The 24,395-nt window shown below is 41.9% G+C and overlaps 1 protein-coding gene across 3 annotated transcripts in view; it reads right to left on the minus strand.

Annotated features, from left to right (window-relative positions):
* LOC144592952 (cyclin-dependent kinase 13-like) overlaps positions 1-22,190 on the minus strand; it is a 65,526-nt gene extending 43,336 nt beyond the window's left edge. For all 3 annotated transcript variants that reach the window (XM_078398321.1, XM_078398322.1, XM_078398320.1), the window contains exons 1-4: positions 21,016-22,190; positions 17,473-18,111; positions 6,621-6,794; positions 3,228-3,367 (exon numbers count right to left, since the gene is read on the minus strand). In XM_078398321.1, coding sequence (XP_078254447.1) covers positions 3,228-3,367; positions 6,621-6,794; positions 17,473-18,111; positions 21,016-22,181 — 2,119 coding nt within the window. In that variant the 5' untranslated portion in view covers positions 22,182-22,190. The remainder of the gene's footprint in view (positions 1-3,227; positions 3,368-6,620; positions 6,795-17,472; positions 18,112-21,015) is intronic.
* Between the last annotated feature and the right edge of the window lie 2,205 nt (positions 22,191-24,395).

The following is a 24,395-nucleotide window of genomic DNA, read 5'->3' on the forward strand; positions in this document are numbered from 1 at the left end:
TGTCCTTAAGAGAACGAGCCTGGGGAACTAATAACGAGAAACAAAAGGGAAGCAAATTAACTTTAAAAGCCTTCACCATGGTTGATACAAGTAACCCAAGAAATAATAAAATAAATTAGAAATTGGGAGGGAAGAACAACACTGGAAAATAGTCTCCAAGGCAATAGTACCAGGCAAATTGTTGACGCTGCTGGCTGACAACAATCCGAGTCTCAATGGACCTCATCCTGCTCTCTTAAGTGGCTAATGAGATACTAACTCTTAAGGTTCCCTAAAATTGGGAACGGTATGATTAGACTGTAAAATAGTAATGGCTACACCTTCATTCAAAGAGAGACAAAGCAGGGAAGCAAAGCTTAACATTTGTCATAGGAAAATACACAAGTCATTACAGATGCTGTAGCAGGACAATTAAAGATTATTGAACACCTGATAAAAGGTAGAAAAATAAGAATTTGTCAATAAGAATGACAAGATTATCAGACAAAGTCAATATAGTTTTGTAAAAGGGTTCATTTATTGTTCATTAATGTCATTCAATCTGTTGTGGATATCAGGATATACAATAGATAGTTCTGCTACAACACGATAATTATGTACCTCAGAAACCTTGGGTGAAAGAAGATTATGTCACCGAATTAACTATGTCAATGGGGAAAGAGGTGGTTTGGGGCTAGAGGGACCCAGATTCACAATAACAACATCTCTTTCTCCCTATATGTTTATTTTGTATGCTGTATGTTCATTTTTGATACTGTTGCTGCACACTGTATGTTACATTGCTTAAGAATATTACATGAGGATTAATAGAAGCGATTGCTTATCAATTGCTTGCCACCTGCGGCGAATCTGACTGTACACAAGAGACAATGGCGTACAATTATTGCAAGGTGACATGGAAACATCTTTTTTCTTAGACTTTCTTTCAAAGGAAGTTTTTTTCTGCTTTTACCCCCCAAAATAACTTAAATGGATTTCTAGTTCCCAATCAAGATTATGTCTTCAGAATTCAGCTAGCATAATAGAAATAGTTCCCCAATTCATCAATGCGTTATGTCCAATTGCATGTTATAGACAATAGGTGCAGAAGTAGGTCATTCGGCCCTTCGAGCCAGCACCGCCATTCAATGTGATCATGGCTGATCATCCACAATCAGTACCCCGTTCCTGCCCTCTCCCGATACCCCCTGACTCCACTATCATTAAGAGCTCTATCTAACTCTCTCTTGAAAGCATCCAGAGAATTGGCCTCCACTGCCTTCTGAGGCAGAGAATGCCACAGATTTACAACTCTGAGTGAAAATGTTTTTCTTCATCTCCGTTCTAAATGGCCTACCCCTTATTCTTAAACTGTGCACAACCCGCAGGCATTGCCACTTTCATTTCACTGCACATCGAGTATGTGTATGTGACAAATAAATTTGACTTGGACTTGGACTTGGCCCCTTGTTCTGGACTCCCCCAACACTGGAAACATGTTTCCTGCCTCTAGCGTGTCCAATCCCTTAATAATCTTATATGTTTCAATAAGATCCCCTCTTATCCAAAATTCCAGCGTATACAAGCCCAGTCGCTTCAGTCTTTCAACATACGGCAGTCCCACCATTCCGGGAATTAACCTAGTGAACCTACGCTGCACTCCCTCAATAGCAAGAATGTCCTTCCTCAAATTTGGAGACCAAAACTGAACACAGTACTCCAGGTGTGGTCTCACTAGGGCCCTGTACAACTGCAGAAGGACCTCTTTGCTCCTATACTCAACTCCTCTTGTCATAAAGGCCAACATGCCATTAGCTTTCTTCACTGCCTGCTGTACTTGCATGCTTAATTTCAGTGACTAATGAACAAGGACACCCAGATCTCTTTGTACTTCCCCTTTTCCTAACTTGACACCATTTATAGCAGTACTACTTGTTCCATAAGATTTCCATAAATCATACGATAAGGTGATTCATTACAGCTTATTGTGGAAAAAAATATGGGAGTAACATGTATAGAGGTTTGGCCAGATAACTGTAAACAAAGCGTAGGTATATAAAGAACATCAAGAGGCTCCAAAGGAATGCAATTGGGTTAAGTTAATAAGCAAAGATTTACCAAATAGGAGAGAAACGGTCCACTTCGCCATGAAAAAAAATGTTAAAGGAACTCAAAACTGTTTGCAGCAGAGGGATTTGGGAGTTCTCGGACATCTTCTATCTGCATTTGTGCCTCCTACACGTAATTGGGAAAGCTAACAGAATGTTATCAACTGCAAGGTGAAATTAAATGATGGAGCAGCCATGAGAGGGTGAATGGTCTTAACTCACATGTTCAGATACACTTGGAAAAGATGCTTCAATATAGGTAGGTTCAAGCTGTGCATTTAGTTCTCTGTAACAAGCTCGACACTTTGTTTCACATCAACAAAATGCTCTTCACTTCTTGCAGGGCAATACAAAATACAGGAAGGACATTTAAACCTACGCTACATTCTACAATTTGCCTGATGCAGACTGGAATAGGCAGAAGCTTTGTAGGTTGCTTGCCCTTCATTGAGGAAAAAACCATGCAGGAAGACACCAGTAGGTCCTGGCAGAAGAGAAAGCATAATTTGGATTATGACATTTAAGGGCCACCTAATTATGACTGAATATCCAGCCCATAAGAACATCAAAACGAAATGAGTGGTGGCAAGTTACTTTTATAACCAGAAAACCCAGTAAAAAGCCGTTACTGATCTATCCAAAAGAAAGTGCTGGGTTTAGCAGTGAAAATTAGAGCAGTTTTTAAATTTTTTTTAGAGATACATAGCGGAAACAGGCACTTCGGCCCACCGGGTCCGCGCCGCCCAGCGATCCCCGCACACTAACACTATCCTATACCCACTAGGGACAATTTTTACATTTGCCCAGCCAATTAACCTACATACCTGTACGTCTTTGGTGTGTGAAAGGAAACCGAAGATCTCGGAGAAAACCCACGCAGGTCACGGAGAGAACGTACAAACTCCGTACAGACGGCGCCCGTAGTCAGGATCGAACCTGAATCTCCGGCGCTGCATTCGCTGTAAGGCAGCAATCTACCGCTGCGCCACCGTGCCGCCCTTATATGGTATTATATGTTGAAAGGCGAGTTAAACATTCTAGGGTTGTGACAAAAGATCAGTAGCCCAAAATGTTAAACCAACTTCTCTCCTTAATATGAAGACACATTCTAATGTTTCACTCCAATGAATAACAATTTACCTGCATCTTTATCCTTAGCTTTGTAGACTTGTCCGTATGTACCTTCCCCAATTATGCCAATAATATCAAATTTGTCCACACAACGTTTTCCCCAGTCAATTTCTGTTACTTCTGTCTCGCCATGTCGAGGACCACAAATTCTAAAAATAAATGATAATGGTTATAATTTTTTTAATTAGCAGCTAACAAATGAGCAACATTAATACAGCCACCCACTGACTTACACGAGGGTTACATGCTGCAAATGCTGATGCAAGTCGGATTTTATGCAAGTCAGAATCACCTTAAAACTAGGTAGAAACAAAGAACTGAAGATACTGGTTAATACACAAAATGACACAAAGTGCTTCTGTAGCTCAGCAGGTCTGAATCAGTGAAGAAGGGGCCCGACCTGAAACATCCATGTTCTCCAGAGATGCTGCCGGACCTGATGAGTTACTCCAGTGTCGTTTCATCTTAAAACTAAGTGCCGATGGCACTGGTCAGCACCAGCGAGCCATTCTTCACCAGTCTGTGCACCGTACGGTTGAGGCGGCTGTTTTGTTGCGGCTCAATTTTAGCCTTTGGCTGATAGGGCTTTCTTCAGGCAACAACAGGACGCGCTCCCTCCACTCTCACCAGCCGCCACTTTGGCCGCTCTCCCCTCCACCGCCACTGCCTCCTCCTCCCATTGCTTAGTCCACTCCTCCGCCTGCACCTCCACTGCCTCCTCCCCTGCATTAGCTGACACCTTCCACCTTAGAATATGTCGGTGACTCCAGAGGATGGGGGAGCTGTGGAGTGGATAAAGCAATGGGAGGGGGAAGACTGGGTGGAGGTGCAAATGGGAACAGTGGAGCAGACAAAGCGATGGCCAACAGGAAGAACCAACAGCTGGTGAGAGGAGAAAGAGCTCATGGTGACCGAGCATGTCTTGTCAGTAGTGCCATCTGAAGAAAACGCTATCAGCCAGGTTCTACAACATGAGCCCCGACAACTGGACAGTGCAGCAAATGGCGATGAAGGGCTCGCTGGTGCACGTTGTGGTAGATGTGGGCAACCCGACCGAGTGTTGCTCTCTTGCTTTCCCAGTGCCGAGAAGCTTTGTACCTATGAAGCGGACAGGAAGCCCTTGCCATCCTCCAGTTACAAAAACACAGGTATTAAGAAATGCAACCACCTACAGTGATATGTTTACACAAGTGGCTTATTACATAAGTCGGGATGTGCCTTGGAACAAATTCCAAGCCAGAATATTAAAATTACTTGGTCAATACAACTTTAGCTTACAATCATTCATACTATTTAGCACCTACCGCCAGTCCAAAACTGACTCCCAAGTCACTGCTAAGTCCCTTCACCTGGGTGCTTTTTCTTCTCTCATTTCACCTATTCACTTTTGCTTCATCACAACACATTTCTTCACTCAGATCTAACTACAAAATCTTTACTTCCCTTTCTCTTTCCTTCTCTAGAAATACTTGCATGACTCTGCAAATGGAATACTGGTGCTGAACACCACTTCTGAAGGATGGGGAAAAAAGAGATACAAAGAAGCTGAAAGCTGGTAATTAATTTGCGATTTTCTTTCCAGGTTTTCACAAGATATATATAATTTTGACAACCTGCACTGCTGGGGGCAAGAGAAGAAACATTAAAAAGGAATCAGTAGAAACTGTTGGATCTTGGCATGCACACTTGGAATTTATATGAAATTCAGGGAAGTACACTGCAATGAATTGTGCCTTTTAGACGATATGTATAAAGATTTATTGACATACTTGATTTTGTTTTCTTGCAAGTTACTGCTTTTTAAAAAATGTAACAACACTGCTCATCTCCATCACTACCAACAAATTCTGACATAACTCTCAACTGAAAATAACAATGCAGCTAAAAAAGAAGGAATTTTAATCAGGTACCCCAGCCATGGAGGCAGGCAAGAGGCACAATTCCTTTGTTTGCTCCTGAAATAGATTAGCTGCTTCAAAAGGAGTGTTCAAAAGTCAGTGTTCAATGGGGCAGACAAATTTAGAAGTGATCAAAAAAGCATAGGATAAACCAAAAGTCACACATAACCTTGCAACAACTTAAATGAAATGGTGTCCAATTAAGCTTTGTCAAAACACGTCTTAAGATGAAAGGATGGAAGGAGAACCTTGGTGATGGCTGTTCAAAGACTTTGCAGAAACTTATTGCATGGGTCACATGTAAAGCTTTCCTCCTTCTTGTCAGAATCACCAAGTTAAACTTCCTGAGAATAGACTAAATGCCGGAGTAATTCAGCCGGACAAACAGCGTCTTTACAGAGAAGGAATGGGTGATGTTTCGGGTCTGAAGAGTCTCGACCCAAAATGTCACCCATTCCTTCTCTCCAAAGTAGCTGCCTGTCCCCGCTGAGTCACTCCAACACTTTGTGTCTATCTTTGGCGTAATCTGCAGTTCCTTCCAACACTTAACTTACTGAAGATTGTGTGAATAGAGTTACTAATTTCATTTTATGATAAAAGTCACAATGGTAGCAGGCAAAGCAGCTGACGAAGATTCCATGAGGAAGTGCTGGTATAATGTCCTCGGGCATGATAAATGATCTAAAAAATCCGAGGCACTTGGACTGTCCAGAGCACACTACGCTCGACATTTCCACCGACAACACATTTCCTGTAGCTTCATGTCGGTAGAGGATAAACGCTTATTTTAAAAGAACATAAATTTTAAAAAATAAAGTATTTAAATTAACAAAGTTTACTCACAATTAATTCATGTACATTTCTATCAAAGGAAAACATTTAGAGACATTAACTGCCACCAGATACTTGCAGGCATCAGTTCTGTGTACAATAGCAAAAATGGAAATGCATTAAAATGGAAAGGCCCATACAAACTTAGATGAAAACCACTGGTGTTCACACAACCACAACACCAAATTTGAGCTCCAGGTCCAGATCAATATACAGATGCTGGCCATCCTCAACAAGAAAACAAAATCAAGTATGTCAATAAATCTTTATACATATCATCTAAAAGGCACAATTCATCCTATTAGTGGCCTAATTTAATCAAAGTCATCAAACCAGAAGCCTCGATTCCTAAGAAAATTAACACGGAGGAAAATTGGACATCTCTAACGTATTTAAAAATTCAAACTCTTTTATACAGTGTCTCAACACCAATGCTTCATGAAAATGCCAGTGACAGCATTACAATTATTCACACCTTTATTAAGGATCTCACCTAACAATTTTCCCCAAAAGACCAGATCTTTTGGTGGAGTGCTAAATTACTTAGACACTATACAGAAAGATAAAATTGCAAGCCTGTGGAAGAGACTGAATATTATGAAAATATGTGTAGAATGACCAATTTACCTAGAAACTTCAGATCTTCAAAACAAAAACTAAAATTCTCACTTACTTGGGTCTCTTTTTAATTTGCGATGGAACAATTGTTTTTTTCTCTTCAGGAGTTCTTGGTGGAGATAATTCAGATCCTGGAAGTTCAGGTGGCAACGGAAGGTCTGTAAGTAAGTGCCGAGACTTTCGCTCAAGGTCCTTTTTCAAAGTCTTTATTGAGAGACCTGCTTTTGGACTGTAATTAGAAAAGATAAATGAAATTTAATTTCATTGTTATTTCCAGTCTTCAAATGAACAAAGACTAAAATGCCCATTGAAAACTAAATAGGAGCAGTCAAATCTTTATTTCCCTCCTATCAATGCAATCAGGACTTCTGCTATCTACCTCAAATACTTCCACTGGCAGCTCGGTCCATACACATACCACCTTCCAGGTGAAAACATTGCTCGGTAGATTCGTATTAAATCTTGCCCCTCCTCACCTTAATCATGAGAACACAGTACTCCAAACATGGCCTCGCCAACATCTTGTGCAACTATAGCATAACCCCAACTTATTTACACATTATAAAGCCCAATGCATCAAAAGCCTTCTTAACCACTCTATCTACCTGTGATGCCTCTACTAAATGCATGCCTTATTGTATTTCTTGGTTATGTCTGTCAAAATATCAGGCAAATTGCGTGAGGGCCAAAAGATAGCACAAAACTGAGGAAGCACAATTAGTCAAAAATAGACATTTTTCCGGTTTAGCAAATTTCCCCAAAATTACTGAGAAGGCTTTTGATTTTTACATTGAACACAAATTGTTGATGCCAAATGCCATTTCTTCATATAGGACAAATCAACCAATGAATTGAGTGGTCAGTTTAATAAGGTTTACAACTTTGCAAATGGTGGTTCATACATCAGGCATGTTTTGGCAGTAATTTTGCTGTAAATAAAGTGTTTGCATAGGCAGTAGCCAGTTTATGAGAGGGTTTCATTTCCAAGAATTGTTTATAACCAAATTATTCATAGAAACATGCGACGGGAGAGCGATCAGGCACTAAAAGAGCAGCAGTACTAAATCAGTGACTCTGCACCCACTTCAGAGGAAACCACATCCTTACAAGGTGGCAAACCAGTGCCTCGGCTTCCTACGGAGACAGAGGAAATTCAGCATGTCTCCAACAATTGTTACAAAGTTCTACAGGTGCACCACAGAAAGTATACTGTTGAATTGTACCACAGCTCAGTTTGGGAATAACTCTGCCCAAGACCGCAAGAAACAGCAGAGAGCTATGGATGTAACCCAGCCCCTCACACAAACAGTCTCCCCACCAATGATTCCATATACATTTCATGCCACTTCAGGAAAGCAGGCACACCATAATCAAAGATTTCCCACACTGGGCGTTCCTTCTCCCCACTACCAGCGGGCAGAAGATACAGAAGCTTGAAAAACCACTACACCAGATCCAGATACAGCTTTATTCCCCTTCCAAACCATTCCTTCTATACTCTTTCCTTCCATAACCTTAGAAACATTCTGATTCTCCTCTAACGCATCATGGACATTGGGCTTCATCTCTGGAACTGTTGCGCTACAATGCTGAGAACTTTACCCTGCACTCTACATCTTTTCCTTCACTTTACCTATTGTACGTGAATTTATGCATTGTATTATCTGATTTGATTGGATAGCATGCGTTACAAAACTTTTTCACTGTACCTCGGTACACGTGAGAATAATGAACAACCTAAATTCCAAACATTTGAACAAATGTCTCCAGGGTGAACAGGTGAATCATGGTCAATGTGGATTCGGTGGGCTGAAGGGCCCGTTTCCATGCTGCATCTCGAAAATTTAAATGTAGGCATGGCTTAAGCAATGTTTTATTATGTTATAACACAACTTCCCCTGCTCTTCATGATGAGGGCAAGCATCTCGCATGCTATCTTCACCACCCTAATTACTTATGCTGACAGTTTGGGCATCTATGGACGTACCCCAAAGTCCCTTTGTTCATTAACAATCCTTAGACCCCTGTCATTTACTATGTTACTTAACTTTTCAGAATGCATCACTTTGAGTTTGCAAGGATTAAATTCCATCTGCCAATGCTCCATCCAATTTCTGGCTGATCAGTATCATTCTGTAGCCCACGACGATCCTACTCACCATCTACACCACGACAAAGTTTCATGTCATCTCCAAACGTATTAATCATACCTTCTACAGTCACACCCAAATAATTACTATATATCATAAACAAAGGTTCCAGCGCCAATCTTTGTGGTAATCCCACAGGTCAATGCCTCCAATCAGAAAAGTAATTCTCCAACACCACTGTCTCCTACTTCAGGGCTATTTTGGGATCAATTTGCTAATGTATCCTGAATCCCATGGGCTCTAACCTTTTGGACCAGCCTACCATGCAGGACCTTGTCAAAGGCTTTACTTAAGTCGATGAAGACAACACCTCCTCAATGCCCTCAATATCCTTGGTTATATCTTTTTTCTTTTTTTTTTTTTAAATCGAATGAGAGACGCAGAATTTCCTACAAATCCATCCAATCATAATCAATCACTATCATGCCAGGCACAGGTAAATCCTGTACTTTAGAATTTATTTCAAATATTTCTCTATCATAAATGCAAGACTCACTGGTCGGTAATTACCTGGCAATTCATGCTGTCCTTTTTCAATAAAGGAACCATATCTACTGTCCTCTGATCATTTTGTAGCTCACCTGTGGTAGTGAAGATGCACAAATCTTCATCATGGCTCAGCAATCTACATCCTTGCTTTTCATAGTCTGGGATACACTGCATATGACATTGGGGAATTATTCATCTTTACTTACTCCAAGATGTCCACCAATTCCATCTTCTTAAGATTAACATGCTTATCAATACTCCATTTACCATTTTTTCTCTTTTAGTGAATTGAGATAAGTATTTATTTTAAACCTTGCTTGCGAATGCGAACCTGGCTCTACAAACAGATTGCCCCTTTGTTCCTCAAAGAAAGAACTGTTACTCGTTCCCTGGTTGCCCTCTTGCTGCTAATATATTTATAAAGTGCCTTGGAATTTTCCCTTAATATCGTCTGACAGTGATATTTCACCCTATTTTTTTTTAATTACTGTCTGGGTCTCAAGGGTCTCTCCTGTTTTCAATCACCTAAACATCTCGTATGCTTCCATTTGTTGCTTCATCAAACCTTCAAATTCCTTTGTCATCAAGCGTCCCCCATTTTATCATTTTTGCCTTTCATCCTAAGGAACAAGTTAACTCTGAACTCTCACATCTAACTTAAAAGATTCCCATTTGGCCATTGTTCTATGCTAAGCAGCTGCTTCCAACATCGCAACCAAGCACCACTCCCTAACCCAAACCCGACTTATTTTCGACTCCAATACAAAATGCTCAGCTCTAGGTCTCATCAAATGAAGAGAAAATCTCTGATTGCCAGAATCATCTTAAAAGGGAAATCGAGCTCAATCATCACAGCTCTGGGACAATGCAGCAGGAGCTCATTTGGCCTAACACCCTCTGGGCTTCATGATGATCTTTCCTCCACTACAAAATCAGAATTGGAGGCGTTCCTTGATTGTCGCATTCTGTTCCATGAGCAACTATTAAGAATGAAACCATTTACAACAGGGCCTTGTCAAAAGTCCACAAAGTAACATTTAAACCACATGAGAGAAGTTCACCCCGCTTCCTATCATCTGACATTATCACCATCTCCAATCTGCTGCCATCCTTTCAGAGTCAAACAACTGGACCAGCTATAAAAAGTGTCTAAAAGAACCAGAGGGTACTATTCTGTGAATGGATCACCTTCTGACACGTAAAGTCCATCAACAATCAGAGGCATAAAAGTGCATGATCGAATAATTGAGACCTACTCAACCTCCAGTTGATTGCCAAGGACATGACAACAAATATCAACAGCACATTAATAGAACATTTTAAACATTTATTCTTCTCTATAGAAGCACTATGGCTATACTGCATACTATCTGAAAGATGCAATACAGCAACCGTCTCCAACCTCTGGCACATACTTATCACTCCTCCCGCACGCTGCCCATGGTTATCTGCTAAATCAGACATCTCCACAACTTGGACACGTGCCACTAATTCTTCCCCACATAAAATAATGGATTTGGTCACAATTAATATGAAACCTGAAACTGAACATTTTTGCTAGCTGCGCTATAAACCAATAGCAACAAAGAATATTGTTCTGAGACTTTTTCTGAGACTCTGACGTCAGATTATAAACTTCCCAGCCCGACAAAACTTTCCCAGTACCTACTCTGCCAAGTCTCTTAAAATGTATGATTATTTCACTGAATCTACTTCTAATCTGGAGAGTTTACTCACCTGGTGAGGCACCCTTAAAACAAAGCAGATGATTCAGGTCTTTGTGCGTGTTGCGTCATTCAATAACCTCCGTACACCTCATCTCCTAATATGAAATCTAGTGAACTTCTCCAATGCCAGTACATTCTTCCTTGGATAAGGAGATGAAAACTCTACACAGATGTAGTCTAAATAATGCCCCATATATGACTGCTGCAAGAATGTCTTAATATTAAAACTCTTAATGGCTAACTTTCCCAATTACTCTCAATACTTGCAAGCTAACAATTTGATTTATGTCCAAGCACAGCTAGATCTGCTTAAATAACATTTCCTACTTTCTCAGTGATTAAACAACCCTTTACATTTTGCCCCACATAAGTTGGGTTTGGGGATTCGGCAGCAGTTTGTTCTATTTTCTCCTGTGGTATTTCTCCACTAATGTTAAAACTTTCAACTGTAATCTTAATAGTTTTAGTCTTGAATTTCTACTTCCTTGTTGGTTGGCGAGGCAATATAATTCATCATAATGGAATAAGATACCAGGATGTTTTCATCCAGAGCATTTTACTTTACATAGTACTTAACTGTCTGAAAATTAGATACATTTAAATGTGCCTTTGCCAGTGGTGGATCATGTTATTTTTGACCCAAGGGTAACTAATTTCTGGAAGGAAAGCAAACAAAGCTTTTAGATCACCTGAATTCAGTACTCATTCAAGTAAAGAATGTTCATGCTGTTGTGTCCAACATTTTCTGATGTCAGCACCAGGCAATCTATAATCAGAAATAACATCACGGGATGCAAAATTGGCTCAATATTTAGTCTCGTACTACAGGAGAATGGATATGAATCTTGCCAAAACATACACTTCTCCCTCATCCAGCTTTGGCACAAACCCCGATAACTTCTGAAGGAACTGGTCCAGAGTCTTGACATTCTTGGATAAGATTTACAAACATAATGTGCTCCTTGGTATCTATTCCAATATGTTTTAGCCTGGATGACAACAGTTAACAAGAATCACAGACACACAGTGCCAAACTGTCATGTTTACACATGTACATATTCACAAAGTCATAATTCTACTGAAATTGCTATCCCCAATACAGATCACTCACAAACTGCCTGGCAGATATCAAAGATCAATTTTGCTGCCTCATGCACTGTGTTGTGTGGCATGCCAAATGTTACACTTATTCCACAGCCTCCGGGAGGGGGGGAATTAATGGCCCAATGAGAAATGAATTAATCACATCTCACCTGATTGAAATTTAAAATCCCAGTTTTACGTCGCCTAAATGAAAAAGCCAATTGAGAGAAGATTTAGACTGGTACACTCCATGCCCAATTCAATTACATGAAAATATTGAAAGAAAAATTGGACTTTGGATCAACGATGAGAAAATAAAACACCCAGACATTTCTGTTGCCCTCCAGTCCAAATATTTAGCCAAACATCCTGATGAAAAGAAACCAAATGCGTGCTCTAAAAATGTATCTTCTGCTAAAATGAGTGACATTATAAATCAGTACCAAAATTACTTCCAAACATCTGATGCTATAAAAAGTGCATTAACTAACTCAGGGGCTTGTCTAGCACAAAGCTAGCAAAATTCTGTCTGACCCGCTGAGTTATTCCAGCACTTGGTGTGCTTTTTTGCAGTTGGGCCATCATGCAAAGAATTGATAAATAACTCTCCCTTTCTTTAAATATAGTTCAAGAGAGAGAGTCAAGCGTGTTATTATTATCATTACAAATGAAACAGTCAAATTAAATTCTTGCAGCAGAACAGATTTGTAAATACATTACTCAATAGATAATATAATAAACGTGTTCAAATGCAAAAATTATATGCTGTGGGAATAAAATCACTTAAAGCACAAGATTTCAAACAATGGGGATTAGAATCTCTCAGCAAAATTATTTTCAGGTTTTATTGCAAAATATAGTGTATTTTCAAAGGAATGTGCAACCCTCCAAAACCAAACCCAATTCATTTCTACTAACAAAATTGAACTCAAAACAAATATCAATATGCAACAAGGATAACTAAAGCCTCCAACAACACTGATTTGAGAATTGGATAAAAAAATACCATTGCAGGTGTACTTCCAACAAAAAATTGTAAAATTTGGTGTTTCTGGGTCAATATAATGTTCTATGGAGCATTTCATTATTCACATGCAAGGATTGCAAGTGATATTATTAAACCAAGATGGTTACATGTGCAGCTTTTAGAGTGCCACATTTTCTGCACAATAACTGACTACACAATATCCTAAATGGTATAGGCTCACAAAATCCATTATATGAATGCAATGTGTAGGAAAGAACTGCAGATGTTGGTTTAAATCGAAGGTAGACACAAAATGCTGGAGCAACTCAGCAGGACAGGCAGCATCTCTGGAGAGAAGGAACGAGTGATGTTTTGGGTCGAGACCCTTCTTCAGAGAAGGAATTGCATTCCTTCTCTCCAGAGATGCTGCCTGTCCCGCTGAGTTACTCCAGCATTTTGTGTCTACCATACGAATGCAATATACAGTGTCCTCCATAATGTTGGGGACAAAGACCCGTCATTTATTTATTTGTTTCTGCACTCCACAATTTGAGATTTATAATAGAGGAAAAAAAATCACATGTGGGTATAGCGCACATTGTCAGATTTTAATAAAGGCCATTTTTATACATTTTGGTTTCACCATGTAGAAATTACAGCAATGTTTATACATAGTCCCACCATATCAGGTCACCATGTTTGGGACACATGGCTTCACAGGAGTTTGTAATTGCTCAGGTGGGTTTAATTGCCTCCTTAATGCAGGTATAAGAGAGCTCTCAGCACCTAGTCTTTCCATCACCCTTTGGAAACTTTTATTGCTGTTTATCAACATGAGGACCAAAGTTGTGCCAATGATAGTCAAAGAAGCCATTATGAGATTGAGAAACAAGAATAAAACTGTTAGAGACATCAGCCAAACCTTAGCCTCACCAAAATGAACTGTTTGGAACATCATTATGAAGAAAGAGAGCACTGGTGAGCTTACTAATCGCAAAGGGACTGGCAGGCAAAGGAAGAACTCTACAGCTGATGACAGAAGAATCCTCACTATAATAAAGAAAAATCCCCAAACACCTGTCCATCAGATCAGAAACACTTTTCAGGAGTCAGGTGTGAATTTGTCAATGACCACTGTCCGCAGAAGACTTCATGAACAGAAACACAGAGGCTACACTGTAAGATGGTTAGCCGTAAAAATAGGATGGCCGGGTTATAGTTTGCCAAGAAGTACTCAAAGGAGCAACCACAGTTCTGGAAAAAGGTCTTGTGAACAGATGAGACGAAGATTAACTTGTATTAGTGTGATGGCAAGAGCAAAGTATGGAGGAGAGAAGGAACTGCCCAAGTTTCAAAGCATACCACCTCATGTATGAAATAAGGTGGTGGGGGTGTTATGGCCTGGGCATGTATGGCTGCTGAAGGTACTGGCTCACTTATCATCATTGATGACACAACAGCTGATGATAGTAGCATATTGAATTCTGAAGTGTAGAGACACATCCTATCTGCTCAGGTTCAAACAAATGCCTCAAAACTCAATAGCCAGCGGTTCATTCTACAGCAAGACAATGATTCCCCAAAAAACTGCTAAAGCAACAAAGGAGTTTTTCAAAGCTAAGAAATGGGCAATTCTTGAGTGGCCAAGTCAATCATCCGATCTGAACCCAATTGAGCATGCCTTTTATATGCTGAAGAGAAAATTGAAGGGGACTAGCCCCCACAACAGGCATAAGCTAAAGATGGCTGCAATACAGGCCTGGTAGAGCATCACCAGAGAAGACACCCAGCAACTGGTGATGTCCATCAATCACACACTTCAAACAATCATTGCATGCAAAGGATATGCAACAAAATACTAAACTTGACTACTTTCATTGACATTGCTGTGTCCCAAACATTATGGTGCCCTGAAATGGGGGGACTATGTATAAACACTGTTGTAATTTCTACATGGTGAAACCAAAATCTATATAAACAGCCTTTATTAAAATCTGACAATGTGCACTTTAACCATGTGTGATTTTTTCTATTACAAATCTCAAATTGTGGAGTACAGAGACAAATAAATAAATGATGGGTCTTTGTCCCAAACGTTATGGAGGGCACTGTAAGCTTTATAAATGAGAGCACCAACCTAACAAAGTCACAAAATCAATGGGAAACACTACACAGGTAGAGGGGCAGATCTCTTGCCTTATAAAATATAACCATTGCCCGGTCATTTTTCTTATACTTACCACAGAATAGAAATATGTCATTCAGCCCATTAGGATTCATGCAAACCCTCGATGAAGCAATCAGATCAGTCCCATTTTCCACTAGCCCACCAACTTAATCTTCCCCACTTGCCAATGTTAACAGATAATTTATAATGTTCATTTAACCTACCAGTACGTCTTTGAAAACAGAGCAGCCAGCAAAAATCATGTGGTTACAGGGAGATTTTCAGATTTTTTTAGATTTAGAGATACAGCGCGGAAACAGGTCCTTCGGCCCACTGAGTCCGCGCCGCCCAGCGATCCCCGCACATTAACACTATCCTACACACACTAGGGACAATTTTTACATTTTACCCAGTCAATTAACCTACACACCTGTACGTGTTTGGAGTGTGGGAGGAAACTGAAGATCTCGGAGAAAACCCACGACGGTCACGGGGAGAACGTACAAACTCCGTACAGACGGCGCCCGTAGTCAGGATCGAACCCGAGTCTCCGGCGCTGCATTCGCTGTAAGGCAGCAACTCTACCGCTGCACCACCGTGCATGCATAAACTTCAGTTATTACACTAGCCCTAGATCTAACAAGAGCCCCATGAACTCTGATGCAACAGCATTAACTGTACAACATTCGGAATCACATTTGGTTGAACATCAAATGCATTTATTGCCACAGCGTTCAAACCTTCTTACAATCAACCCAAACTTTACAGGGCGAGAGTTTGTGTACCTAAGAAATGGTCTATAATTGCAACACTTCTCTTTTTTTTGGGTTGTGAATTGTCAATTCTGCAAGGGAAAGTTTCCTTTACCCAAATGGCCATAACCTGTGAATTGTCTGTACAGCTCTAAATTGTCTGACTATGGCTCTAAAATGCATTGAATGCAACAAAAATGTAGAAGACTGTGCAGAATCTCTCTCTTACTACTATATTGACCATTGACAGCTGAGAATAGCAAATGAAATCAGTATGCTGAAGTCAGACAACATCATATTTGAATCTAGTACGGTTTAATCATTTAGAACCCTGACACAAATAGCAAAGAACTAATGAAGACAAAAACTGCAGATGCTGGAATCTAGAATAAAAACAAAACACATCAAGCACCATCTGTGGAGGCAAAAAGGTCAGTCTATCTTCGGGTTGACACCCTGTTTTGGAACTGCAAAGGAGGAGAAAAGAATATCAATACTATAAAATAGTGGGGGCTGGATAGAGGCTAGTGGATGTTAGGGAGAATGAGATAGATGAAAGCAAATGAGGGGACAGGGAGGAGAGAGGGCAGGGAAAACATAGGATGTAGGGTGATAGATAGGGACAGAGATGGGCAAATAGACCCCGTCAGGAGGTTGAGGGGATTGGAAGGTTGAAGAAAGGGAGAAAACTAAGCGGTACGAATATTCAATTTTTCGATTTCTAACTATCCATATCCCGGTGCTCTCTCTCCCACACACTCACCTGTGATGCATAGTTTTTATCTCTAAATAAGTTTGTCATTTGTCCTCCACCTCTGGACTTAGCCCCTACAACTAGTTGGCCTGAGAAACTAAATCAAAGTATAATCTAAACTAGATTAATCCAGTGACATAAATACACTATCCAAGCTTAAACCTTTTATTCAAGTTGCTTTTTTCTTTCCAATCTATCAAATTGAAGCCTCAATTTAGATGTATAGATAGATGTATAGCACCTCAAATTGAAAAGAGGAACTTTCCTGCTTGCCTGGTCAATGTTTATCCTTCACTCAATGTCACGAAAAACTGATTATTTATTTGCAAGTCACTTATGACTATTTGGGAACAGTAATTTTCCCAGTCAGAATCCGCAAATCACTACCCAAAAGATTTAGATAAATGGAATGAAATTTCCTCTCAGTATTTGTGGAAAAAGTAAAGAAATTAATACAACTCATATTCCTTTGTGTTACGGAATTTTTAAAGAAATCACAAAAAGACCATTTCCTAGCAACACATTCACAGGAAACAGGTTACCTGTTCTTCGATGCTTTTCATTGCTTATGCTGCAAATCCTAAACAGACTTCAAAAACTAATCAACGCTCCAATATTTTGGAATCATAAGAAACTGAAATACTGGAATCTTGATGAAAGTACAAAGTGCTAGAGGAACTCAACCCATCAGGCAGCATCTGTGGAAGGAATGGACAGGCAACATTTCAAGTCAGGACCCTTCTTTAGACTGCTGCCTGACCCGCTGAGTTCCTCCAGTGCTGTGTTTTGCCCCAATTCCTATCTAAAGTAACTTTTACCTGCTCACATCTTCTTGCTCCTCCTTTGTTAGCACAAGGGGCAGAGGTAGTGGTGGCAACGTTGATGTTAGCAGCTGTGGATTCTTTTCTTTCTCTTTTGTCGTTTCACTTGGCACAGCTTGCTTGGGTTTTTCTTTTGGTGTGGTTGATTCCGTTTTAATTGGTGGAATCTTGGGATTTTTTGTTCCTAGGTTTATCTGTATTACTTCCTTTTTGTCCAGGGTTGATTCGTGATCTATTTTCACCTCTTGGGTAATCATCTTGGTTTTCAGTTTCTCTTTTTTAACTGCTGTTTGGATTCCAGTGTTCAATGGGGAAGCAGGTGCTCTCTCTGACTTGTATTTACTCACTTCCTTTGTATCCTTTGTCTGAGATGCACAGCCGACTGTTGAACTGGCATTGCTACTTGCCTTGGCAGTAGTCACATTAAGTGCATTAGAGATTTTAGTATTATTCTTAGCAGCCTCAACAGCTCTCGCTTTTTTATGCTTACTCAGCTCAGCAGCAAGACTAGTCTTATAAGTTAAACTGTTTGGTGAAATGCTTGACTGCCGACTGCGAGACCTTGACACACGATGCTTGCTGCGAGATCTTGAGCGTCTGGAATAATATGGACTCCTGCTTCGCGACTTGGGTCTCCTGAAAGTGCAAATAATTCAATCAATCAAGGACAAAATTAATTGGAAAAAATATACAAATCACTTCATCGGAATACGAAGTCTGCATAGTTTTAAACATTTTTTATAAAGTAACTTCTTGATGTAGGAAATAAAACTTGGGAAAATGTTGTTATCGAACCAAATCAATTTAGCAAAGTACCAAAAAATCAGAATTACTTGAAAATAACTGAATTATTATAATTTTAAAATATAACACTACAACACCTAAAATTGGCCGTTTTCTTGCTTGATGGTTTGTTTGAGTAAAGTAACTTGTGAAAGCAAAAAGTCTCAGTATTCCTGTTCCATCCTCCAAATTACAAAAACAAATATCAGTTAAATGGAAGGCACTACAAAATTTTAGCTACAAGGAGAATGGTTAGGATTCTTCTTTTTGGAAGAAAGGAAAACATGATTAGATTTAATGAAGAGGGGCAGAGACTATATTATTTTTATTTGTTCACTCATGAGAGGTGGATGTAGTTGGCAATGCCAGCATTTATAGTCCATCCCCATTTGCCCCAAAGTGACGAAGTCACAAGGATCAGCAGTATTCATAAACTATTTTCAGCAAAAAACAAACAACTGGTAAGTCAGGCTGCAGTGTGTCTGATCAATCCGAAAAAAGTTCGTGACCCAAAACATCGTCTGTCCATTCACTCCATAGATGTTGTTTGACCTGCTGAGTTTATCCAGTACGTTACGTTTTGCTCAACATTCCAGTGTCTGCAGCTTCTCATCTCTATGTTTTTACAACAAACTAGCAGCCTCAGTTACCAAGCCAAATTTCACTTTAATTCCAAAATATTTTAATTTAAAGTTGCCAGGTGCCATGGCGAGATTCAAATTTATGTTTCTGCTATGGACCCAATATCTTAACCAGTAAGCCAGCACACCCAAAGAAATGTATCTTTTCTAGAGTGGTTAATAGATATGGATTATTTAAAATAGTAGGAATACAAGAGACTGCAGGTGCTGATGTCTGGAATAAAACAAAATGCTGGAGGAACTTCTTTCAAGTAGGCAGAGCTGGAGATTTTACAGTGGAGCTGCAAGAAGTAGAAACATGGGTAGATACTGTTTACAAAAAAAGACAAAGTGCTGGAGTAACTCAGCAGATCAGGCAGCATCTCTTCCTAAAGACTCCTGAAATGCCAATATCCATGTTCTCCAGAGATGCTGCCTGACCTGCTGAGATGCTCCAGCGTTCATCTAACCACCATACAATCCTATATTTCAGTCCTAAAATTTTGTGGGATGACTCTTTCCTGAGCATTAACTTACAGCTTCCAAATCTGAATACCGAAATATGTCTTGAATTGATAGGTTGAGATTCCTGCAAATTAATATCCAGAACATCATATTATCCCTGATGATTTGGCCACTGGTACTACAAAAAAAAGTTGACTTTTGCTTGAAGTATTAAACAGCATTAAAAAAGGTATTTTTTTAATTATCACTACATGGGCAGCAACCATCCAATCCATCAGATCTATGCCATGGCCCAGCAAGGTCCAATTTCACTTATTTTCCTATAGTGTACAGCCCCTTCATGCTTATGAACTCCCATTGACTATTCTACCGCTTACCCACAGCTGGGATAATTTGCAGTTAGCAATTAAGTTACCAGCACATCTTTGGGAGCAAAATATAACTTCAACCATTGAAATTTTCCCCATAAACATAGGAACATCCATGCAACAATACACTCCAATTTTGTGCCATACTTTACACCAATAGTATTGTATTATTATGTACTATAAAAAAATGCTGCGCCTATTTTAAATAACCAATAGTAAGCCAATGTCAATAAAATGACCTGGTACTACAAAAATAAAATATGCAGGAATTAGAGAGATCCACTGAAAACTCTAAATGATATTGCAGGATTATAAATAACAAAAAATGCTAGTTTTCATACTAGTCATTATTTTCCATATTAATCATTAATTTACTTCAAAAAATAACAGGGACAATTATATTTTTATATGCCATGTGGGTTTTATACAATCCATCCAAGTTGAACGCTCATCCTCTCAAGATAACAAAACTTGAAACCATCTTTTTCAATTTATAAACATCACAGAACACTTAACATAATCAACACAAAGTGGATGATCTGGTTACATTATTAGACTCCATGCTCCCAATATCTGCAATTAAAAATCGAAACATTATCGGGCTACAGATAGTCAAGTCAAGTCAATTTTATTTGTATAGCACATTTTAAAACAACCCACGTTGACCAAAGTGCTGTACATCTGATTAGGTACTAAGGAAAAAAAAAAAAGATAGGAAAGGTGGGCTAATATTATTCGGACTTCATACAGCTTCCGATGCCTGACACTAGGATATTCAGTTTTATAAAAACAGTTATTTCCCATCTATGTTTCCTACGTGTGATTATTAAGGGGTTGGACACGTTCTAGGCAGGAAACATGTTCCCAATGTTGGGGGAGTCCAGAGCCAGGAGCCAGTTTAAGAATAAGGGGTAGGCCATTTAGAACGGAGATGAGGAAAAACTTTTTCAGTCAGAGTTGTAAATCTGTGGAATTCACTGCCTCAGAAGGCAGCGGAGGCCAATTCTCTGAATGCATTCAAGAGAGAGAGAGCTAGATAGAGCTCTTAAGGTTAGCGGAGTCAGGGGGTATGAGGAGAAGGCAGGAACGGGGTACTGATTGGGAATGATTAGTCATGATCACATTGAATGGTGGTGCTGGCTCGAAGGGCCGAATGGCCTCCTCCTGTACCTATTGTCTATTGTGTGTAAACTATATTTCAGACTATTTAAAGATATTATAGACTTACACAGACAGTATGTAATAACAACTTTGCAGCACCCCAGGCTTGTAAACCAGTCATCTTCACCGATAATCAGACTGACCTGAGTTCGGGGCTCCGGCTGAACGGACTGGAAGAGCGGCGTCGGCTGTTACTGGTGTAAGGGTTAGGCGACAGGCCGCCGAACTCATAGGGACTGAGATGCCGGGAGAAGCTGGGCGAGAGGCGGCGGGGGGCCGTGTAGGGGCTGGGAGAACGGCCGGTGTAGCCTGTTGAATGTAGGCCCTGCTCCCGCGAACTGTACAGCGGCTTGAAGGCGAAGAGCGGCGGCGGGCTGCGGCCGTAGAGGTCAAAGGCAGCGGACCTGGCGGGGCTGTGGCCGCCGCCAGTTCCGTAAACCTGCGGGTAACAAGACACGGCCGTCCCGTACGGGCTCGGCTCCCGGTAGGCCGGGCTGCGAGGCCCAGCAGGCGAGGCCGTGGTGCGGTAGGCCCGCGGCGCCTCCCAGTCCAACTCCCGGTAGGCCCGCGGAGGCTCCCGATAAGCGGCGGGCGTCTCTTTGTCGGTGCGGTGAGATGAGCGGCTACCGCGGGCCGGCTCCGGGCCTGCCTGCTCCGCTGCCCCCGCCGCCGCCGCCGGCTTGCCGTGTGGGGCCCGGCTCTTGCCCTTGCCGTCAGCCCGGGAGCTCTCCTTCGCCCTCTCCCTCCTCCTCTTCTCCCTCTCCCGCCAGCGGTCCGCCCTGCGGCCGGCCGGACTGCGGCCTACTACTAGGGGGCTCTCCGCCTGCTGCGAACTCGTCACGTCCTCGCACTCCACCCCCAGGGCCAAGCCCCGCAGCGACAGCGGCAGAGCGGGCGGGCCGGAGGAGGAGGATGAGGAGGCCGCAGCCACCGCCAGAGCCACCACCACCGGGTGCTTCCCGTCCCGGCGCTGAGCCCGGCTCTCGGCCGAGCGCTTTCTGCGGCGTTTCCTCCGCCGCGAACTGTTGGAGGGTCGACTGTTGGTGGTGGCGGTGGCGTTGTTGGCCGTTGCGTAGCGGCCTTTATCCCGGGCCTGCTGCTGCGCCTGGCCGCTCTCACTCTGCTGGCGTCTCCTAGTAGTGCTGGGGCTGGGGCTGGGGCTGTGACCCCGGCCGCCGCCACCGCCGCGGGTCTCCGTGCTCGGCATTGACTCCCGCGGCCTCACTCGCTCGCTCACTCGGCGCCACCGCCGCCTCCGGCGGACATCGCGGGCACCTGCAGCAGCCGCCACCGAACAGCGCCGGCACATCCGGGGCTCGGCGGCTTCCTCAGACTCACAAAATGGCCGCCCACTGGGCGCCGCCGGACGTGACGTCGCCGGCGCGCAGCCCGGGGAGAGGAGGCGTTCGCAAAGATACTAGAGGAGCGAGATAGACCACTCGCTCGACCCAAACAAAAAACCGTAGCACGTCACGGCGCCATTTTAGTAGGCAGAAACGTGCAGAGACATTTAAAAGGAAAAATAACAAAACAATCTGTCAATTGATAGGCGAGGTTTATTCTGCATTTTAATGGCACATTGTTCCCCAAAACACAGATTACACTGCGCGAGAGGCATAGCGAACGGCGGGTTTTGCTTACTAAAATGGCGGACTACACTTCAGTATGGGCGATTTCGACCGAGTGGTTCATCTTGCTCCTCTAGTATCTTTGGGAGAGGAGGAGGCGGAGGAGAGGGACAGGCGTTCGCCTCCTGCAGCCCAAGATGGCGCTCTGGCTCATTGCTGTGCAAACACCTCCTAAATGGTTATCTTGCGCAGGTCGGAGTGAGTAGAGTAGTGATTAAATTTTTGAAGTGGGCCTTTCATGACCAAGTTGAGGAGAAGTCTCAAGAAATCGTGGACGCATCGGTGATCATTTTCCAATGTTCAAAGAGTCTGAAGAAGGGTCTCGACCCGAAACGTCACCCATTCCTTCTCTCCTGAGACGCTGCCTGACCCGCTGAGTTACTCCAGCATTTTGTGAATTTTCCAATGTTCAATAGATTCAGGATCAATAGACAATAGACAATAAGTGCAGGAGTAGGCCATTCGGCCCTTTGAGTCAGCACCACCATAATGTGATCATGGCTGATCATTCTCAATCAGTACCCCATTCCTGCCTTCTCCCCATACCCCCTGACTCCGCTACCCTTAAGAGCTCTATCTAGCTCTCTCTTGAGCTAGTTCCGGTGGATTGGAAGGTAGCTTCTACTTCTTTCGGATGTTCAACTGCAACAATCAGAAGTGGCAATTAGTGCGTCAGAGTACCGTAGTTGACGCTTTGCTGCAAATTTTGCCAGTTCCGTAGAACTACCCAGGGTGGACGACGAGGACGTAAGGCAGCTCCCGCCCCGGAGGGTAGCTAATGTTATCCCACTTTTCAAGAAAGGAGCGAGAGCGAAAACGGGAATTTATAGACCAGTTAGCCTGACATCGGTGGTGGGGAAGGTGCCGGAGTCAATTATTAAAGAGGTAATAACGGCGCATTTGGATAGCGGTAAAAGGATTGGTCCAAGTCAGCATGGATTTATGAAGGGGAAATCATGCTTGACTAATATGGAATTTTTTGAGGATGTGACAAGTAAAATGGTGTATAGACTTACAGAAAGCCTTTGATAAGGTACCACATGGGAGTTTGGTGAGCAAAATTAGAGCACATGGTATTGGGGGGAGGGTGTTCAAATGGATAGAGAATTGGTTGGCAGACAGGAAGCAAAGAGTAGGAATAAACGGGTCCTTTTCAGAATGGCAGGTAGTGGAGAGTGCTGCAAGGATCGGTGCTGGGGCTGCAGCTATTTACAATATATATTAATGATTTGGATAATGCAATTAGAAGTCACACAGCAAGTTTGCGGATGACACAAAGCTGGGTGGCAGTGTGGACTGCAAAGAGGATATTAGGAGGTTGCAGGGTGACTTGGACAGGTTGAGTGAGTGGGCAGATGCAGTATAATGTGAGGTTATCCACTTTGGCAGCAAATTTAAGGAAGCAGATTATTATCTCAATGGTGTCAGATTAGGTAATGGGGAAGTGCAACGAGACCTTGGTTGGTGTCCTTGTACACCAATCACTGAAAGTAAGCGTGCAGGTACAGCAGGCAGTGAAGAAAACAAATGGCATGTTGGCCTTCATAACGAGAGGATTTGAGTACAGGAACAAAGAAGTCCTTTTGCAGATGTATAGGGCCCTGGCGAGACCACATCTGGAGTATTGTGTGCAGTTTTCGCCTCCTAATTTGAGGAAGGACATCCTTGCTATTGAGGCAGTGCAGCATAGGCTCACCAGGTTAATCCCTGGAATGGAGGGACTGTCATATGAGGAAGATTGGAAAGACCAAGCTTGTATTCACTGGAGTTTAGAAGGATGAGAGGGGATCTTATAGAGACGTATAAAATTATAAAATGACTTCTCCCCATATCCCTTGATTCCACCAGCCCTTAGAGCCGTATCAAATTGGTTGACAGACAGAAAGCAAAGAGTG

The sequence above is a fragment of the Rhinoraja longicauda genome, chromosome 4 (assembly GCF_053455715.1).
Source record: "Rhinoraja longicauda isolate Sanriku21f chromosome 4, sRhiLon1.1, whole genome shotgun sequence".
NCBI classification, from domain to species: domain Eukaryota; kingdom Metazoa; phylum Chordata; class Chondrichthyes; order Rajiformes; family Arhynchobatidae; genus Rhinoraja; species Rhinoraja longicauda.